This window comes from Pimephales promelas, chromosome 24 (genome assembly GCF_988280905.1).
Source record: "Pimephales promelas chromosome 24, fPimPro1.hap1.1, whole genome shotgun sequence".
Classification (NCBI taxonomy): Eukaryota; Metazoa; Chordata; class Actinopteri; order Cypriniformes; family Leuciscidae; genus Pimephales; species Pimephales promelas.
Window position 1 is genome coordinate 24,928,956 of NC_142792.1, and position 22,659 is coordinate 24,951,614.

The 22,659-nt window shown below is 37.1% G+C and overlaps 1 protein-coding gene across 1 annotated transcript; it reads right to left on the reverse strand.

Moving 5' to 3' along the window:
* Positions 1-4,832: 4,832 nt before the first annotated feature.
* On the reverse strand, positions 4,833-11,938 carry LOC120485547 (lactase/phlorizin hydrolase). The gene is made up of 12 exons (XM_039681376.2): positions 11,165-11,938; positions 10,436-11,081; positions 8,028-9,584; positions 7,611-7,879; positions 7,189-7,479; positions 6,906-7,104; positions 6,585-6,787; positions 6,395-6,501; positions 6,165-6,296; positions 5,546-5,769; positions 5,224-5,460; positions 4,833-5,145 (listed from the first exon to the last, which is right to left on the reverse strand). Exons 1-11 carry the CDS (start codon positions 11,915-11,917, stop codon positions 5,225-5,227), a joined length of 4,617 nt encoding a protein of 1,538 aa, XP_039537310.2. The 5' UTR covers positions 11,918-11,938; the 3' UTR covers positions 4,833-5,145; position 5,224.
* Between the last annotated feature and the right edge of the window lie 10,721 nt (positions 11,939-22,659).

Here is a 22,659-nt window from a genome sequence, read left to right on the forward strand (position 1 = left end):
ACACGTCACCTCCGATAAATGTTTACATAACTCGATGACAGATTTATCGATTTTCTTACCGTTTTTTCCAGCAGAAAGCTAACGAGCTAGCCATCACGGGGGTGTCTTTCGGGTCTTTCTAGCCTTTACAGAAGGTTTTCTATCCAGCCTGGAACTTGTGCTTCCTTTCAGAGGTTTTCAGCAATAAATCCAAACGCTTTATGTCAAACTTTGATAATCTTGAAGCCCATAATTCATAAATATTCGGTCATTTTTGCCGCTAGCTTGATGCTAGCGGACATCCTGGATATCACGTGATGTTTTCACGTGATGGTTTTTGACCAATTACAGGCTGATCCGTTGTAAACATTGGTGTGCGTCATTACGCATGAACCAAGCGCTGATATAGTGTAGAGAGATAGAGAGACTCACGGAGACGCGCGATTCACAGAGAAACACAGCGAAATGGACGTAAATAAAGCGCTGGTCTATTTTGGTGCATTGCAGGATGAAGGATTTTCAGGAGAACAGAGCTTTTTGACAGATGAGGAACTAGATTACCAGGATAGACCCAGCTGAAGTGCCATTTATTTATTTACTGTAAAAAAGTATTATAGTAGTATAAATGTATTATAAAAGAATAAAAAGAACATAATAAATAAAAGAATAAATAAAATAGAAATGCAAAACCTGTGATGTGGCCCTCTGTGTGATTGCTGATAGGAACTGTTTTGAGGCTTGGCACCAGTGAATTTCATGAGGCCCCAAACGCCTGGACTTCTTTTGGAAAAATGTCAATATTTTTTGTTCTGTACAAGTTATAATGTTTATTCCTGTGCTCCAGGACTCCAAAGACATGAACAAACTATTTTCCAGAGGAAAATTGCTTAGCTTTTATTTATTTGTGTGTGATTTCAATAAATAATTGAGTGATTCCATTTCCGATTTATTTTTTCATTTGTCTTTATGGTCCCATAACTTATTTTACATTCAGGTGACATCAATGTAACACAAATATGCTGAAAGTTCAATTTGTCCTGAAAAAAAAGAGGTGTGTCAATTGTCTGTGCACCAAAGGGTTGATATTTTACAAGCTTTTTTAGTAAATGACACCAGACGGAAAATTTATTGTAAAAATACCCTTAGGTCTCAGAGGGTTAATACAAACACTCATTGATGGTTTAAAATGAATTTTGACTAAAGTGTAATACTACCCAGAAAGCACATGTACTGTATGCATGCAATATTTTGGTTAAAGATCATGCCTGGAAAGCATTGCTGTTTACTAATGAGATGTACAGTTTCTCAAATGTGTCCTCATTAGCTCTGTGACCAAACCCACTTGTGCACAATCGAATTACATGCATATATTCATGTGAAGTAACGTGAACCTGTAAATGCTCAGAGACTTCAGTAGTCTTCTTTTCATTGAGTTCGGAAGACTGTGTTTGTGCTGTGCTGTTTACCTTGGATTTACCTCGATTTACCTTACGATGTGAAGATGAGATATTTTTAAGGAAAGAAATTTTCACTCATATTATTTTTGCATAAACTTCACATTGTAGCTACTAGTTAAACTCGTGCTCAATGTATGAATGTGTAAATATATAAATGCAATACTTTTGTTTTTGCCCCTAATTTTCCATGTACACAAGGCGTATTTCTGTCAAATATTGTTCACAAATCTGTTTTAATCTGCGTTAGTGACCTTTGCCGAGAAAATCCATCCACCACACTGGTGTGGCATATCAAGATGTTGATTAGACTGCATGATTATTGCACAGGTGTGCCTCAGGCTGGCCACATGAAAAGGCCACTCTCTACATTGACTGCGTTTACATACAGCCAATTTTCGGGTTATGGTCGGGTTAAGATCACTATTCGGGTTTTTGAAACATTAGGAATAACCCGTTTACATGCGTGAGCAGAGAGTTTCTCCTGTATACATCGAATTGCAATACCCCAATGTAAACGGCATCGCGCGGTTAGCGTCTAGACGTATGGACAACCTTAAGACGCATTTCCGATTCTTCTTCCTGTATCCAAAGACAACAACAACAGTAGCACGAGGATAATGAATAGTTCAGGGCAGATAGCTTTCACCTTTGTTTGCGCTTTGATGCTGGTAACGTAACTTACCTCGCTCCAAAAGTATGCTGTGCTGTGTCTCGCCTGGTCTCGCCATGTTTACTTCCGGTATACTAAACGCAGATTTTTGTATGAGCCGAGAAGTTTCTCTACTCAAAAGACCAAGATTCCTTGCGAATAGAACATGCGCAGAACACAAATCACTATGGGGATATGCCGATACGCTTTTACATGACCAAAAATTCGGGTTAGAAAAGGGGTACCCCAGGTATAATATCCCCCCAGATAGCAAACTGACATTGAATCAACGTGGAAATATGACATCGAAACAACGTTGATCTGACATTGTTTTACTCATCGAATTAACGTTGAACCAACGTCAGACGCGTCATTCTTTCAAAACTAACGGAAAATCAACTAGAAATCAACGCGTTGTTTCAACGTTATGAAAGCAAACCAATTTTCGATTTTCATTTAGCTTTGAAGAATGCCGCGTCTGACGTTGGTTCAACGTTAATTCGATGAGCAAAATCAACGTTGTTTCAATGTCATGAGAGACGTTGTTTCCACGTTGATTCAATGTCAGTTTGCTATCTGGGCCGGTTTTTAAAATCCAGGATATGTGCATATTCAGGTTTTTGCCGGTGTTTACATGGCCGTTCGCGACCGGGTTATTGCTAATATCCAGGTTTTGAACGGGTTATTGGCTGCATGTAAACATAGTCAATGTGCAGTTTTATCACACAGCACAATGCCACAGATGTCGCAAGTTTTGAGGTTGTGTTGTGACGATGTCGTCATTAAATAAGCAATTAAATAATTATTTACCCTAGATTTATCAGTCATCTTTCCTCAGTAAATAATCCAAGTTCATTATCCACAAAAATAAAGTCAAAACAATGTATATAGTGTATATAATATGTGAATATGCGGTCGTCATAAGATAACGACGAAGATGATGACGAGTCGGAAGCCAGTTACCTTTATTGGGATGACGTGCGTCGTTCAAGGAAGTTGAGTTCGGTGGTCGGAAGTCAGTTACCTCGCGGAGCTCCGCTTGAAGACTCCCGTGATTTATTGTTTTATCCGGGCAAAAAGAGTGTTAAGGCTGCAAACTAATCAATCGCGATCTGGATTATTAAAAGTGAAGCATTTTATCCTCGTCATGATGGATTAGCGGATGGTCGTTGAGACGCTGCAAGGCTAACAGTACGAGTGAGCAGTTCTAAAATCTGGGCGGAAATGATGGATTGGGAGCTTCCAGCCTGTATGCGCACGTCTAGGAAATTCCAGTAAAGCGTGGACCGGACCAGAGCTTTCAAGTAAGAAGGATTCGTGAGTACACTAGGCCAGTTCTGGATGACTGTTTTGACTTGACTTTTTTGACTGTTGACTGTTTTTGATTGGGGAAATTATTTATATATATTTTTTCCCTTATTGACTGGTGGATTATTGAACTATATGAACTGAACTGTTGGAATTACTGAACATCTTGGGACTTGAGCTCATTTTGTTTGTTTTTTTGTAACCTGTGGTGGAACAACTTTTTGAACTGGGTTTTTTTTTTTTTTTTTTTTTTTCTACTCAAACTAAAAAAAGAGGGAAAAAAGGGGCCATTGGAGACACTGTGTTGTGATTTGCTAAAATACATAATTCAATGAATTTGAGTTGTCTGTCATATTGAATGCAGAAGGGGTCTATTTAAGAGTGTTGTGTGAATATTATTTTATGGCAATTGTTTTCTCAAATAAGTGAAGGGTTTTGTGAAAGACAAACTAGACTGCACAAGACCTTTGAACGTTTTTGCAAACTGAACTAAAATATTGACAGAAACCCTCCCAGATAGCAAACTACCATTGAATCAACGTGGAAATATGACATCGAAACAACGTTGATCTGACATTGTATTGCTCATTGAATTAACGTTGAACCAACGTCAGACGCGTCATTCTTTCAAAACTAATGGAAAATCAACTTGAAATCAACGCGTTGTTTCAACGTTATGAAAGCAAACCAATTTTCGATTTTCATTTAGCTTTGAAGAATGCCGCGTCCGACGTTGGTTCAACGTTAATTCGATGAGCAAAATCAACGTTGTTTCAATGTCATGAGAGACGTCGTTTCCACGTTGATTCAATGTCAGTTTGCTGTCTGGGCTGTCTGGCACCCCAGCATTAAAGAACCAAACCAAACTAAAAATCAGAGAGTGTGAAAACGTTACAGTGTGTAATTGGCATGTCGACAGCAGGAATGTCCAGCAGAGCGGTCACCTGTGAAATTAATGTTAATTTCTCTACCACAAGCCGTCTCCAAAGGCATTTCAGAGAATTTGGTAGTACATCCAACCAGCCTCACAACCACGGACCATGTGTAACCAGCCTAGGACCTCAAGCATCTTCACCTCCAAGATCATCTGAGACCAGCCACCCAGAAAGCTGCTGCATCAATCGGTTTACATAACCAAAGAATTTCTGCACAAACTGTCAGAAACCGTCTCAGGAAAGCTCATCTGCATGGTTGTTGTCCTCATCAGGGTTTCAACCTGACTGCAGTCTTGGTTGTCAGTTAGGATCCTGGTTGTGCTCTTTGATACCAATCTTTCATTTGAAATTCACATATATTGTATCTGTAAAACCACATTTTCCATCTTAAAAATATATATATACACCACCAGTACAAAAAACAAAGATACAAATTATTAGTAGTTCTCTTATTTTTATTAATACAATTAAACAATAAAAAATACAGTTACTATTACTGTACATAACTTCATGAAAAATCCCATTACAACATACATACAAACATGTCTTTAATTATTAATTCTGTTTACCAAAGCATGAATCTTATTTCTTGTTTTATTTTTTTCAGCTTTATGAATTACATAATCTTTTTACTTCATTATATTTACACAACTTGAAATTGAAGTAATTATATATAAGACATGTTAAGCACATTATGTTCAGAAATTGTCAGTTTTATCCAGGTTAATGTGTTCAAATACTGGACGTTTTTTGTTTCTTGTGTCAGCTTCAGGACTGTCCAACAGCTCTTCACCAGGAGGTGGTGCAGGATTAGTATCTGTAACCCAGAAGTGACTCAGTTATTTATAGACAGACAAGCAGTCAGAGAGATAGAAGACATATAGATTTATTGTACCTTAAGGTTCAAGGATCTGACATTGATGGGGACTTTCTCCTGGGCTAATGAAGCCATTGCATTGAACTATTTTAGCATAGCTAAAGACAGATTCCTTAGGAATACGTGGTAAAGTGGGATCTGATCGATTTACATAGAAAAAGCCAAATCTTTCTTCAAAACCTGCCCCCCATTCCACATTGTCCATTAGTGACCAGGCAGTGTAGCCACGGACGTCCACACCATCCAGCAAACGCGCTGAAAGCAAACAATAATATTAATAATGCATGGAAACGCATCACGGAAATCTATTGTTTAATGTTGTCCTTTTCGATCTTATTACCTTTCAGGGCCTGATTGATATAGGTATTATAGTAGTGGATACGGGGGACATCATTCAGATCTATTGGTCCTCGTTCTGATACGCCATTCTCTGTTATGTAAACAGCAGGGTCTCCATATTCATCTTTGATGAACTTCAGAACTTTTCGGAATCCCGCAGGATTTACTTTCAACCAGAAGGATCCAGATTCCAGCCATGTGCGATCTGATACAACTCCAACACCCCTGGAGTAGATGGCAACATAATTTAACATTTTATTGCAAAATGTTACAATATTATTAGCCATCTCTTTAAAAAAAAAGTTGGAAATATAAGTATGTCAGTACTTTATCTGCATACATACAGTATGCTCACTTAGGGTGATACATATTACATAGGAAATCTCAACTGCATTATAGTATCTTTACAAAATGTAAGCTATATAATCACACAGCAATTATCTTCTAAATGTGACTAAGGCATAAACACTATGATTTTCCTTAAAGCTACTTTGTAACAATGTGTGTTGTAAAAAGTGCTATACACATAAATCTGACTTGACATAATAAACATTGATGCAGGTTTTAAATAAACTGGACCTGACACAGAATGAATTTGCCGAATAAAACTAAAAGGCTACCTGTCTGCATCATAGTCCTCGAAGTCTTTGTAGTCCAAGTAATGGGTTAAGACAGAGGTGTAGTGATTGAATCCAAAATAATCATGAGTACCATTAATCCTCGCTATTTCAGCAGGGGTAAATTCTGGAAGCCTGATAGATGTGAAATGCAAACGTGAAAGCATTTATAAGCACTGAAACTTTTTAATACAAAGCTTTAAATTCCAATCAAACAAGATAACGTGAATTACCTTGATTGAGGACGGCCAGCCGCCAAACTTCTCTCTCGAATTCTGTCTTTCATTATAGCACTGTAATCTCCTCTGAACACAGGATGAGCAAACCAACCCAGCATGAACTGTTTCAAGAAGAAGAGTGGCTCATTGTTTATTTATGCACATGGTTACACACTATTCGTATGGCTGAATCACAAATCCATACCTGAAGATAACGCACGGCAGAATCCACGTCTTCCTGTTTGTATGGGTTTCTTGGTTCTGCCCAGTCAGAGTTTAGAGTGATGCTGATAAGGCCACCATATTTTGCACGATACTTGTCATTATACAGATGCCAGGCCTCAGCATGAGCCTTGATGAGGTTGTGTGCCGCAACATATGGTGCAGTGGCCGGTCTGGAATTTATACCTGTACACAGATAGACCATCATCAATAACTGCATTTTGTATTGTTAGATGTGAACACAGAAACTGGCTTAATCACATTTTACCAAAATTAAAGGTATAATTTGAATGGCGAATGATACCTGGTGCTGCAGTTCCATAGCCATATCCTGCCAAAGCAACATTCAGGGGTTCATTTAAAGTGATCCAGAACTTCACTCTGTCCCCCAGACTGTTGAACACAACATCAGCATACTCTCTGAACCTATCGACAACCGTTTCATTCTCCCAGCCACCAACATCCTGGAGTGCTTGTGGGAGATCCCAGTGATACAAGGTCACCTGCCAGATAAAAATGATTAATAGACTGTCAAATTATTTTAAGCTACCAGAGAGGATTTTTACCATGAAAAAAAATTAGTCTACCTGTGGCTGGATGTTAGCTGCCAAAAGTGCATCTACAAGCTTATTATAGTAGTTGAGTCCAGCTTCATTAATTTTCCTGTTTGTTCCATCTGGCATAATTCTGGCCCATGCAACAGACATCCGGTAGTGGCCGACCCTCAGTTTTTTGACATTATCGACATCATCAGCGATTCTGTTGTAGCTGTCACAGGCAATGTCACCATTGTCGTCTTTAGCTATTTTTGAAGGAGTGTGCGCATATTTGTCCCAAATACTGAGACCTTTTCCATCTGTTCTCCAGGCTCCCTCTATCTGTGGTTTTAAAGCATAACATGAAATATTTTACATAACCATAATTTTAAGCAAATATATGATTAATATATATATATGTGTAATTAAAATTAAATTAATTCTTTTTTAATGAATTTTTTTATGAATTGTACCTGATATGCAGCTGTTGCTGTGCTCCACATAAATTCCTCTGGAAAATGTCCATATAACATTTCTTCCTCCTCTGGCAGTGGAAAGCCATTATTTCTAATTATATCATAAAGGAGGTGAGCTGAGCGCTTTGGAGTTCTTGCCCGATTTGAAAGGAAAAAGTTCACATGGTGAAGTCCATAGCTAGGATAGTAACCATTTAGCCACTCAAATGAGTCCATCAGAGAGCTAACAATATAACCCTTAAGACGAACCCCATCCAGGTTGTGTGCTAAAAAGACAGAACATTTAAATGTGTCAAATGTACAATTGAACATCATTACAAACATTAAGCCATTTTCACTAATACTTTTTGCATTAAAAACCCTTTATAAGCAGACAAATACGTGTGTATGCACTGAGAACCATTGTTTACATACCTTTAAGAGCCTCATCAACATAAGTCTTAAGAAAGAATACTCGATCGGTGTCATCAACCGTCATGGCAGGGACTGTAGCCACACCATTTTCTGTTATGTAAATCTCAGGGTCTCCATACTCTTCCTTTAACCAGTTAAGAAGTCTTCTGAGTCCCCAAGAAACAGTCTTCTGGTGACTAACAGCGGTATTTTCAGAGCCCTCAGGAAAGTCCTTCTCAACATCCTGGTCAGTCTGATAAGACTCAACGTCAAGTGTGCTGGTCACATGGCGCGCGACTTTGGTTGTGTATGTGTTAATGCAGAATACATCAGCCGTTCCTTGGATAAAGGCTTTGTCTTCGTCAGTAAAAGAAGGCAGGCGGGATTCTGTCAAGCCTTGAAGTTCACTCTTGTTGCCAACCTGCCACTTCATGGCGTCAGGGTAGTCACCATTTTTAAATATGGGATGTGCAAACCAGCCTAGTTGGAACTGAAGGGCTCGATCAGCTGCCACCACCTCTCGAGGGATGTTGACGTTCAGGGGTTCTGCCCATTCGGCATTTAGACTAATGGATACCAGACCTCCTTGAGATGCCCTGTAATTCACATCATAGGTGTGATAAGCTTGTGCATGAGCTTTCAGGAGGTTGTGTGCAACCCTGTATGGAGCATCTCCAGGTTGGTTTACGTTAGGTGGAATCTGACCTAGTCCATATCCGGACCATGCAATTGTCTGGGGCTCATTAAATGTGATCCAAAACTTCACCCTGTCTCCAAATGTTGCATAACAGAAGTCACAATATTCATTAAATATGCCAATTAATTCGGGGTTGTCCCAACCGTTGATGTTCTGTAAAGCCTGTGGCAGGTCCCAATGGTAGAGAGTCACCATGGGTGTGATATTGTTTGCCAAGAGACCATCAATGAGCCTGTTGTAATAGTCCACACCCTTCTGGTTAAGAGAAGATTTTTTCCCACTGGGAAAAATTCGAGACCATGACAAGGAGAATCTATAAGTCTGCAATTTTAGGGCTCTCAACATGTACAGATCCTCATCTATTTTATTGTAGCTGTCACATGCAATATTACCATTGTCATTGTTTGGGATCATACCAGGTGTTTGAGTGAAAGTATCCCAAACACTTGGTCCTTTTCCATCTGCATTCCAGCCACCTTCTACCTGATATGCTGAAGAAGAGACACCCCATTGGAATCCCTCTGGAAATGTCCCATAGTGATAAAGCTGTCTCTCAAACTTGGTCTGAGGGGAGAACTTTTCAAAAACAACCTTGGATTTTGAAGGAACTTCAGATGGTGGCAGACTAGGAAGTTTTGTGCTCTCAATTTTATTTCCAGAGATTTGCATTTTAGAGCTTGCTGGAGTCTCAGCAAATCCATTATGCTCTATCACCTTTGAATAGTAATATCCCGATGATTTGGGGATTCTTGGCCTGTCAGGATCATCAAAGTTTACATAGTGCAATCCAAATCGTTGACTGTAGCCTTGAGGACCCTCAAAACCATCCATCAGAGACTGGGCTGTAAACCTTTGGATGACAATACCATCCAAATGCACAGCTGTAGTAGAAAGAAGTAGTTAGTAGATAGTGATTTTGTATTACTGTATATAGTCTGATGTTAAGGTTTGGCAAGAGCTTTGTTACATTAGTAGAAGATTGTTTTAAGGTCAGTCTGTGTAAAATCTGATGTTGTTGGTGACCTAAAACTAAGGTCTGTAAATTTATTGCAGAATCTAACATATATTTCATATATCTTCAGCTCCATGAAGGATTCATTATTCCCAAGCCAATAAACACCATGTTTAGTGTATATTATATTCTGTAATTATGATTTTTGGATAGACAAACCTGATTCCTTCAAGTATACACAGTTAAAAGTCTTCTCAGGGTGCAAATATTTTCATATGTGGCCCATTAAGTTGTAAAAAATGAAACAGTTGCAGATGTGGGTGACATTGAAGCCTTAATTACATCCATGAAAAACACAAGGAGACGTTTTAAGCGTAAAAGCTCAAATGTGATGTAAGTAAAATGATGTGTGATGTGAGAAAAATATTTGATCATTTATCAGTGTTGACTAACTAGGTGAATCTTGAAAGTGGCTTAAAAGTAGGTCTACATGAGCCCTGTTTCCATGCAAAAAGATATTTGTCCCAGGCTATCCTGATAAGCAAGTATGACCAACAAACTTTTTGAGATATCAGATACTCTATACATGGCTTCCCTATAAGGCATTTTATCAAAATAATGAATACTTCAAATCTAAAAATGTTAGAATCTCCAAGAAATACCTTATCGACAGAATTAGGTCACAAATTCACTGATTTCACACAGAATGACCTGTTATCACTAAAAATATTAATATAATAATAGTTTTAAAAAATTGACCAGTTGCCATTTAATACTGACCTTTCATTGCTTCATTAATGTAAGCTTTGAGATAGTCGACACGCTCATTGTCATTGAGCAGATCACCATAGTTCTCAGTTGGCATTCCGTTTCCTGTGATATAGATGGGCACGTTTGTGATGGATGTGTACTCTAAATAGATAAAGTTCAATAACCGCCGAAGCCCCCATGGAACAGACTGGATCTGGTCACTAGCTGTGGTTGGCCATGTGGGGTCCAAATAAGCCTCGAAGTCCCCAACATTGTTGGGTCCAGCGTCACATCTACCCAAGCTCTCGCCAATGAGTCGGGAAGTGTAGTGATTCAGTCCGAAGAAATCAGCTGTGCCTCGGATTCTTTGTTTCTCTGCCTCAGTGAAGACGGGGAGTCTTGCCAGCTCTACACCACACTCAGCTTTCTTTAGCTCTATTTGATTCTTCAGCACGGCTGGATAGTCACCATCTACAAATATAGGGTGAGCAAACCAGCCCAGCTTGAAGTTCAAATAACGCTCTGCTGCTGCAACGTCCTGATCACTTGTGGGATTCCTTGGCTCTGCCCAATCGGAGTTAAGAGCAATGCCCACTTTTCCACTGTACAGCGTCCTGTAATTGTCATTATAAATATGCCAGGCTTCAGCATGAGATTTCAGAACATTGTGCGTCACCTGTGAAAACAAGCAAAGCATTGCCAATATATACTTTATAAAATCATATAAAAGATGGTACTTTTTCTGATTGACAAACGCACCTTGTAAGAGGCTATTATTGGGTCATTCATACGTGGGGGATGTTCCCCTGTTCCATACCCCAAGTTGCTCACTACCCAGGGGCTGCCGAACGTGATCCATGTTTTGACTCTGTCTCCATAACGAGAGAAGCAAAAGTCAGAAAATTCTTTGAAAGTTTCCACAATAGAGTCATTAACCCAGCCTCCTGAGTCCTGCAGAGCTTGGGGAAGGTCCCAATGATGCAGGGTAACAGTAGGCTCGATGCCGGATTGTAGAAGTGTGTTAATCATCTTGTCATAATAAGCAGCCCCCTCTTCAACCAAACTTTCTCTGCGACCAGTGGGGAAAATGCGAGCCCAGGAAATTGAGAACTGATAATTAGGTGCCATCATTCCCCTAAGCAGATACGCATCATAATCTACCTTATGATAACTATCACAGGCCAAATCAGTGGTCTGGTTTTCAAAGACATGACCCTCGTGGCTAAAACGATCCCATATGGTCTCACCCTTCCCGTGCTCAGCCCATCCACCCTCCACTTTGAAACTCTCACTGGAGACAGACCATTCAAAATCAACTGGGAACGAGCCACTCAGAAACTCATCACGCTCAGCTTCGCTTTGACCTTTGAATTTCTCCCAGACCTTCAGGTATGAGATTGCAGAAGCTGATTTCTGATGGACAGGAATCCTGAACTTCTGTGGCTTTGCATTACTGGAGCTCAAAAAAACAGCCAACAAACCGAGAGAAAGAAATCCCTCTAGGACCTTCATCGTGTCAGTTGTAAGTGTGGAAGAGTGGGGAAAGCTCTTTATAACCACACTTGGCTGTTATGTCAGTTATACAATCGGTTATACAACAGTGTCAGATATACAATCAGTTATAGAGTTATACAAGAGTCACTTATGCAATCATATGACTTTAATCCAATTAGTGATAGAGTTTATGGCAGTCACGGTGTGTTCACATGTGTAGTTTGGTTGGCTTGGTTCGTTTGGTCCGGACCAAAAAAAAGGGTAGTCTTGGTGCTCTTAGTGGAAAACAGTCGTGTTTAAGCATTCTGTCCTTTTTAGGGTCGCACCTTGTGGCATCATGTCCTGTTTTTGGTTCGTTTACATGTCTTTGATCTGTGTTGCATTCATATTTCATTCAAACCGCACCAGAGTTTGTTTAGAAAAGGACTGAGACCCATCTTTTCAACGGTCTCGGTTTGATGGCACTGGGGTTCAGATAGCAGCGTTCACGATTATTCAAATGAACCGCACTATAAGAGCAACCAAGGTTGTTTTAATTGAACAAAACATGCCAAGTGTTTTGAAAAAAATAATGGGTTCACAACAAAAGTAATGGGTTCACAACAAACACAAGTCTCAAAACCTTTTTTCTTCCCCTCATTTAAACATCCACCTCATTAATCTTTAAAGAAAACCATCCTTTCCATTTGTCCAAAACTTGTTGTGAAACAAATTTCTTGTGAAGTAATTGTGACATCCATAAGTTATGTATATCAAACACACAAATGAGATTACAGAAGATAAAAAATATATCCAGTGTTTGAAAAGATATTAAATCTTATCTAACAAACTTGAAAATCGATATTCAAGTACCTAGTACTAGAGTGACATGAAGACGCAGTGTGGCAGATTCTACAGTGAAGCTCCCAGTTGCTTAAGCTGATTTAACAATTTAACAAGAAATCAATTCATTTAACAATACCGGCTGATCAATAAAGCGTTTTAGATGGCTGATACGGATACTAATATCTAAAGAGACTTTATGAAATAATTTATTGATTTTCTGTCTGAGTTAGTACTAGCTGCAGATAAAGTCTTTATTATTGATGAACAAAGGAAGAAAATGAAAAAGATGCATTGATGTTGGCATTTATAGATATTTTAAACTATTGGGAGTTAAACAACACCTGTCAGAACGCAATCATGCTTTAGATTTAATGTGAACACGTGGAAAATATGTAATACATTTATGTAATGCTTTGCATAATAATAAAAAGTATATTAGTTGTACATTTTTCCCCCAAAATAATTCTCAGATATTGGATAAGGTTAGTATGAAATGACACGGTGGAATTACATCACCACCTAGTGTACAACACACAGTAGCAACCAGGTTCATTACAATTATTTAACACATACAAACATTAAAATTATTGCAAATTTGATTAATTCAATTACAAAATATGTGACTATTTCAATTATATTTTTTGTTATTGCACTGTGAAAATCTATTACAATGTATAATAATCTTAAAAATGTTTTTGGTAAAGTGTTAACATAAAACAAATGAGAGGGACAGAGATTTAATAAAGATTATATAGATTATACAGATTATGTTGTTTTGAAACCAAAATAAAACATTCCACAAGCATCCACAAGATCAGTGATACAGCATTTTAATTGGTGAGAACTAGCAAAGGTTTTAAATCACACATCTTGATGGTAGTCGATTACCTTTCCTTGGTCTGTATACAAGATTAAAGAATGAGGACAAAAGCTATGTTAGAATTTAATGCTAAAAGATTCACTTACTCACGATTCAAGATTCACACATATGCATAAAGTTGCTGGGATCTGTAGGTCACTAAGAAATAGTTTGAATTAAAATTTCTGTATTTCTTTAGTGTTATTTTTATGGACTCCAGCTTAATGTTTAAATGCAATGCCGCTAATCAAAAAGCATGTGTAATATTCAAAACTATGTCATTTACCGTGTTTTTGTGTTTTAATTTTTTATTTAAAAATGCATGATTTAATATAAATTGCGGTGGTAATCAAATGAATGCATAAAACACTTGATTCTACGATTCTGCAATAGGGCCCTATGATTTTTAGTAAATTCAAATGTCTAACAAGCATTAACAAGATAATTATTTCCAATGTGTAAAGATGTAGCGCTCTAATAAATATGAGAGTACAATATTGAACTTACTAATACAAACATCATATATAAAAATGTACAGTTTAAGTTAAGTTGGTTATTAAAAATATAAGGCATTAAATAGAACAATCATTTTCAGCCTATAGGTGTTTTCAAGCTGCAAACATTCATAACATGTGCTAATTTATTGTACATATCTGAAAAATAATGCACGTGGCGGTAACCTTTTTTTCCCAAACATGAACACAATTAAACAGTATATAACTTTTAAGTCAAAGTTCAGCAAATTAGCATTGCATAAGTGCGTTTAAGTGCGTCATTGATTTTATGGATCACGTCATTCATTTATTACTGGTCATTCACATGTTAAGGTTTCCTTGATGAAGTCTCCAGTTACTGACATAACCTCGGCTCCCAAAAATGAGGGAACTATCCTTCTAGAATAATGAAGCCTTATGTTTTTTTAACTTTAAAATTTAACAACAATACTGAAGTTAACAATGATACCTGCTTACCTTTAGTTTTTGACTTGGATAAATATTCACATTCTTCATGGTATCGTTTGCTGGGAAAATAAGCTTTTATCATATTGCACAATCATTTGTTTTCACTGAAGTTCTGTTCACAATGTTGATCTAGTTGCTGTGAAAATTGTGTCATGTGCTGTTGCTTCACCCATCATGAGGGGCGTCACTCGGATTTTCATTTTATGAGAATGAGGGTATTCAATGAGGGTATTATTTGAAATAATAATAAATAAGGTACACTTTAGTTTAGGATCTAATGCTCACTATTAACCAATTTCATTAACATGCAAATGCAGGGATTTATTGTGGTCCGGAATGTGAGGTTGGTTATTTAGGGGGGTTCAGGGTTTCCCCGAGAAAATTTTGTTTTCTCTGATTTCTCTGATATGTGCATTTTAGGATGTTTTGAAGACCAAAAAAAATAGATGGTGGGCAGCTGATTATTTCTCTCTCCTCATCAGCATCACCTTCTTTTGCTCTTAGTTTTATCCTAAAGCTAAGCTTTGACAGACACAGGCTTTTCATTTTTGTCTCTACAATAATGAATAAATTATTTATTAATTTAAAAACCCCATCTCTACAATAATAAATAAATAAAGGCTGGTTTCTAAAGTACTTCTTCCTGTATTAATGTTCATGGGTAGCCTAAATGGGTTCCATTCAGACCTTAACATTAAGTCTTTTACTGTTATATGTCAACAGGATTAAAAAAAAAAACATTTTCACCTGCTATACCCAATGTTTAGATCTGTTTGAATAATTATGCAAATTAGCACTTATGTAATTAGATTATGCACCATTTGTCCACGTTAACAAACAATTGCAAAAAACTTGTAATACATTTTTTGTTTGTCTTGATGTAAGTAATCAACTCAGTGATTTTCATGATGAGATCTAAAGGTTAAAATTTTTACCCTATTCACGTGAGAAAAAGAATGAATAATGTGTATGAATTTGGGTCTTTTTCTAAACTTTCCCCTAATGGGATTCTTCGGGGCTTTTTTTTTTCCTTACTCAGGACATATTGAGGATACAAAATCAGTTGAGTTTGCTTCTGTTGCAATTTGTTCAAGGTTGACCCCCATTTTGGCTTAAAATGACTGGACTATAAAATGAGTTGTCCTCTGAGATGGAGCTTACACAGACGGTTGGTTATTCTATCGAACTTTGATAGGAATGCTGAGCGAAGTGCTTTTAGCTCAGTTAGCACCTCGGCTTTCTCCACCATGCTGTTAGCATCCATGCTCTCTGCGGTACTGTTTTCGCACTTCATGTTTTCGAAAAGACGTCTCATTATTAAACCTCTGGGATCTTCGGTCAAAAATTGTTTTGAAATGTTGAATCGCTTCATCAGAGGAGGATGAAACTTGGTGACTTTTGTTATATTACCTATGTGAACGCATAAAAAAATCAAGGAGATTATTCGTTGTAAAAAAAAAATTGTCACACTTAGCTTCCTCCCGGTCAAAAATGACCGACCTTAGGAAATTAATGGGAAATACGAAAAAAATAGGAAAACTCAGAGAAACTTTTGGTGGTACAAACTACAGATCAGCCACTGTGCAGAAAAAAAGTGTACAGCAATGAAGGGGTGATACTCCAATACCAAGAGTGCAAATAAGACACCTCCCCCCCACACACCCCCAACGCACACAAACACACACACATACACACACAGAGAGAGAGTGAGAGATATACTGTTTGCATTGTGTTCCCTTTGTAAACATATGTCATTATTTCATAATGCAAAACCTGATACTTCTATAAATGAATAAAATAAATTAAAAATAAATAAATAAATAAAGTAGTCTTTTAGATTATCTAAACATATATCTAAATAAAAAAATGAATAAGAAAATCCTGTCTAAAACAACAATAGGAATCAAAGCCTTTTTATGTATTTAGATAGGAATCTACAGGCGGTTACAGAACATTTCAAACATTTATATATTTTTAAAGCCACTGGTGCTCTTCTCACTTGAATTTTTTTAAATAATAATAATTCATTTTTTTTAAATATATTAATTCAAATGGAACAAAAAATAGCTCATACAAATAATATTATTAATGCAATGTATCATAAATCTTAAAAAACATGAACAAGAATATATTTTATCGTTTTTTCTAGGGAGAAAAGGTTACATTTTAAGGCCTATTTGACCGGGAGGAAGCTATGTGTAATCCATAAATGAAGAAGCCCAGAACTGAGAGGGGCTTAGACGTAATCGAGACGGAGTTGAAAGGTCAGGTTTGTAGAAGTCATTCATGTGCAAAGTTGTGGAGAGCTCTTATCCTATGTCTTAATTTTTATAAACATTTCTATGACAAACCTATCACAACATCTAAAAAGACTGTAAATTTACATAAACATCCAGTAAAAGTAATAGACGTATGCAGTTAAATAATCCAGACGGGGTATCCATCAAGGCCACATTGTTACCTTCACAATCGCAACTCATTTACAATTTATTGCGGCTGATTAAAAACACGTTTCCATAATTTAATAATAAAAGACTGTATCCAGTGATAACGAAGTGCAATCTGTAATAAAAGCAGATCACGGGAAAACAAGAGTTTCTGATAGTGTCTGTACAGGGAGCAAAGCTGCATGAAACTACTTTACACACACAACCCAGTCGGGGGGAAAAAAAATGTTCACATTAACATTTGGTTAATTTTATTAAAACCAGAGGCATGTAGGTACTAACACATAAAGAAAATAAAGTTGAAAGCTCCCAGCAGTCTCTGTTGATCTGAAAATAATCAGAAATATCTAATTACTTCTACTTACTGCAGAAACCTTGAAATTTCAGCAGCAATAAACTGTTTGACAATACCATGGCCGACACATGGCATAGGAGACATGCCTACCCAGACAGCAAACTGACATTGAATCAACGTGGAAACGACGTCTCTCATGACATTGAAACAACGTTAACGTTGAACCAACGTCAGACGCGGCATTCTTCAAAGCTAAATAAAAATCGAAAATTGGTTTGCTTTCATAACGTTGAAACAACGCGTTGATTTCAAGTTGATTTTCCGTTAGTTTTGAAAGAATGACGCGTCTGACGTTGGTTCAACGTTAATTCGATGAGCAAAACAATGTCAGATCAACGTTGTTTCGATGTCATATTTCCACGTTGATTCAATGTCAGTTTGCTATCTGGGTATAAGGTGCAAAGTGACAGTGCCGCACACGAGGCAGGTTCCACAATGAAACACTTCAGGTTAATACTATGATAATATCCTATTGGAGAAACTGATTTACAAACTCTATTTGTGTTTGCGCTCTGGAGAGCATTGAAGGGTTTTATTCAGCGATGTGCGTTGAAGCCAATCACAGACATGTCTGTTGTTTTCCTGAACACGTTGGCCAAACAAAGGTGTAAGTTAGTCAGAATCCACTCGCCGCTCTAAACAGTTTTTGTCCAGTGCTGTGCGAATCCTCTCATTATAACAAAGTGACGATATAAATAAAAGATTAATAATGCAGTGTGGACAGCTTCATTGATAAAACTTAACTTTGTGAGATTGTAATGAAGTGAGTCTAAGATAGGTGACAGCTTTTTAGTGATTTCAAATAGAGCACAGTTTGTTAAATGGCCTTTAACTTCGTTTTAGCCTACTCTAGATTACAACAAAGTTTATGATAAAGTTGTCAATTCTATGTTTAAACCTGCCATCATCGTGACTTGATTATTATACATCACCATATGTTATTTATGTTAGACCAGTTTATGCAGTTAAAGGTATTATTCTTGCCTTTAGCATTGTATATGCTTTGGGAAAAAGATTAGTGAAATCATAAGTTAACGGCTCTTCATGGCACACATGTTTGTGTACAATTCTGAAATAGCTTTTTAAGAACCTCTTTACTGGCAAAACTTGTTTTAAACTGCAAGTAAAATTTGAGTAATATGAAAATATGAATAAGAGTTCAGATGCAAAAGCCTCTAAGTGTCATTTGAAATTTTCTTCTAGAATGATCATTTTTATCAAGCTTGTATAAGTTCAGTAATTTCACTTAAATGGCAATGAAGATTATCTATTAATTGTCATTTTAGTGAAATTACTTAAGAAAGAACTTAAAGGGACTCTGTGTAGGAAATACCCCCATCTAGTGGTTAAATAGTATTTTGCATTCAAACGAATTTTGCTCTCCAGCGCCTCGCATTTTCAAGTGCGTATTGCATCTACGGTTGCCGTTATGTACCAAAAATGCTATGACAGGATGTCTTGTAGTAACACTTCATCGAGTTTTTCTCCGGGTGAACAGGTTTGTAACTTAAAAAAAAAAAACAGCAACTTATGTGTTAACTTATGTGTACAATTTATGTGTCTAGCTGTATAAATTAATTTTAATTCTCTGTACAATCTTATCCACATAGCAAAATCACAATTTAGCTAATTGATCATTTATATATAAAAAGAAAGCTATAGAAAATCTTACAGAGAGCAATATTTTCTTACAATCATTATCTCTATATTCTTACTGAATTTATAGGTTATAAAGAATTAACTTACAAACCTTGTTTTTAGCACCTTCCTTCACAATAGCTGCGAGTAAAGTAGTCAATAGCTGCTATTCATCAAAGACCTTGTTTAACTTTTTTACCTATAAATGTTATACTGTCTATATAATAAAGTACACAACCAAGCAATGACAAAAAAATTAAGTCAGACTGTAACATTGACTAACCTGTCGAGGAGAAAGCAGGCAACTTCAGCGTCTCTTCTGAAATCTTTCTGCTGCATTATTAGCTATTTCCACGGTTGAAAACGCTATCCCGATATTTAAGGCCATTGCACACTGAGTACGAAATTTTCGTATGCGTATTTTCCTGTACGTCAGCCTAAAAATTCGTCACGCATAGAAACCTTGCACACTGAGTCCGTTGCGTATTTATTAAACCTTTGCGGGAAAAAACGCAAAAATACCAAATGGATTCGTCAAGCAGTGAGGATGATTTTTGCCCTCTCTCATATTGAAAAGAGAAGAAATAGAAAATATCCATCCAATCCTGAAATTGCGCCGAGAGGAATTATCCTGAGCGATTCAAAATTTACCTCAGAATGTCAGCGGGACAGTTTGATGCTTTGCTAACGATTCTGGAGCCACATATTAAAAACAAGACCACCAATTTCCGTGAACCAATCGATTCTGAACGGAGACTGGCAGTCTGGTATGGACCAGGTATGGACACACACAAACACACACACACACACACACACACACACCCGCGCGCGGCCCTGTGGAAGCGCTGGGCAGACAGAACAGCTAGGCTGTTATACTTTGTGTATATTGTGCCCAAATAATACATTAGTTATCGAATAGGCTGCTCAATCACACCTTATTCGATCCTAAATTTCAATCTGATTGAAAGGGGAGGTTTATTAATTTCATAATCCAATATAGAGAAGAGAACATAAACACTTGATCGAATTGAAAACCGAAACTGAAAGCACGGCGCATATGTGCAATGCTTTGAGGACGAGCTCCCCCTGGCCCTGAATTGTCAAAAGACCTCTCAAAATGCTGGCTCTGGATGCGAAAAACGCAGAAAATCGAACCATATCCGATTAATTTTATGACGGAAAAATTAATGGCCTTGTTTTTTGCAATCTCCGGTCACGTTTCCTTTTTCGTTCAAGTCTGGCCTTTTTTTGCGAGGAGGATGCATTCTCCTGTGACTCGGCATATGGTCCGCAACAAATAATAGAGCAAAAGAGCAATCAGCAATCATAGGAGTGCAATGCAGCCGTTTAAACTTGCAGGGAATGCGCCTCTCAATGTGACGTGACGATGGCTCTGAGTCTGAACGAAAACGCGTTGTGGAAACGCGTTTGGCTGGTGGTACTTTTTGACCCTCTCTGCTATTATAGTTTTCAAGATGGCGGAACGGACATGGAAGCCTCCGTGAACCTACCCGTCCCATGTACATAAAGATAATAAATTCTTCATTTACGAGGATAAGTCAGATAATTTGCAGAGGTATTTGTACACCATTGAGGACATATTTATGAATAAAAATATTGATTTCAGATAATAAAATACCTAAAAATCTACACAGAGTCCCTTTAAATATACAAGCTTGATAAAAATGATCATTCTAGAAGAAAATTTCAAATGGCACTGTAACGGTTACCAGTTGGAGTGCCCTTTTGAGCCACCAGAGGGCACTCCAGATAAGACTATTATCACTCACAAACTACATTTCCCAGAACTCACTGCCCGGACTCATCATCACTGATCACATTCACCTGTACCTCATTCATTGATTATGTTCACCTGTGTCTCATCCTGTTAGTCTGTCTATAAATACCTTGTGTTCACATTCACTGTGGGCGAAGTCTTGTTGTACTGTGTGTCTGCATTTCCGAGTATTTTCCCGTGTTTGTTTTTCTGTTTTTGACTTTGGATTGTTCTTGGACTCTGATTATTGCTGCCTGCCCTGACCTCTGCCTGTTTCTTGGATTCACACTGTGTATTCTCCTTTGTCCTGTCTGCTGATTCTTGACCCTGCCTGTACGACTATTCTTAAATTAAAGCTGCGTTTGGATCTTCATCTACACGTCTCGATAGGGTTGCCACCCGTCCCTTAAAATACGGAATCGTCCCGTATTTGTGAAATAAAAAGCGTATTTCCCGTATTTCCGAACGCATGATCCCATGCAAATCATGCCACCCGCATTCTGCGAAAACTCATCCTATTCTACCCTTGATTGGGTAATACGCGCGGCCATTGTTGGTTTGATTGGTTTGTTTAATACCATCAGGTTCAGGGCCAATCAGAGTCAGAAGAGGGCGGGTCTTTTGGCAGAGAGTTGTGTCCACCTCTGAAACGAAAGCGTATGAAAAAGTAACGACGAGAGTGGGAGGAAACAAATACTTCGCTGGAAAGTGTCAGTGGCAATGAGTAGCCTAAATAAGTTATAATAAGAAATAAGAGAGAAATGTATTTAATACATATTTAATAATAAAAATGTGCATGTTGTGGAGAAAATAACTTATGTTTAACAAACCTAGAGAATTTCATCCTTTAATAGGCTACTATAGAATAATATGTCTGAATACATAAATAATAAATAGATTTTCTTACCAATAGTACAAATAGTCATATCAACGGACATAATTTTACATAGACCCACACAGTTGAATAAACAAAAAAGGATTTTACAGTAGCCTATGGATAATACTAATAGTAATTATAATGAAATCAATTTCACAAGAAGAAGTAGAGTAGTTAATTTGCCCGTGATTGTATTTTAGTGTCTTTGTTTCCATGAGTCTAGAGAACATGCGACTCAAAGCAGCATGCCGTGACCTATGGCCGTGACAGACAAACCCGTGCTTTTAAAGTTATAGGCCTATTGTTTTTTGTTGTTGTTTATTTCTTTGGAAAATAAATATATAACATTAATATAGTATTCCATACATTTGTCAGAGCTTGGTAGACAGGTAACTATTATATTTGTTAATGTATATTTCTAATGTAATCTGTCTTAAACAGATTAATAAATGGATTATAATTTGTATTATTACATTTTAATCATATATGCATACTAAATTATGATCCTATTTGTAATACACACTTTATGGCAATTTTGAAAGTTTCAAAATCAATTTTAGTAAATAAAAACAATAAAAATATCCCATCCAGGCAGAATTGTCAAAAACATGGTTAAGTAATCCGGTTCAGTAATCCTTAACATATACAGAAGATATATATATATATATATATATATATATATATATAAGTAAAAAAATTAAATGTAAAATAATAATATAAAATGTTTTCTGTTGCAAGCTCACATACTTGATCTCATGTTTTCTCGTGGTTTATTGTTGAGCTGTCAAGTTGTCATGTTGAAATAACCAGTTCCAAACCCTTGACACATTTTTTTTTTATTTCATTTAATTATTTATTTATCTCGTGTATGGGTGTCCCTTATTTTGCCTTACTGAAGGTGGCAACCCTACGTCTCGGAGCAGTTCATAACAGGCACTTAAAGACTTTTGCATCTGAACTCTTCATATATATATAGTTATATATATTATAGTTATATATATATATATATAGTAATTATAT

What these genes read in the sequence shown, in the direction of transcription:
- LOC120485547 (XM_039681376.2), bottom strand. Translation starts at nt 11,917, where the DNA reads ATGAAGGTCCTAGAGGGATTTCTTTCTCTCGGTTTGTTGGCTGTTTTT. An exon ending in CAGCAACAGCTGCATATCAG is followed by an intron (nt 7,480 to 7,610) that starts GTACAATTCATA and finishes TTAAAACCACAG; the next exon opens with ATAGAGGGAGCCTGGAGAAC. An exon ending in CAGCTAACATCCAGCCACAG is followed by an intron (nt 7,105 to 7,188) that starts GTAGACTAATTT and finishes TTTATCTGGCAG; the next exon opens with GTGACCTTGTATCACTGGGA.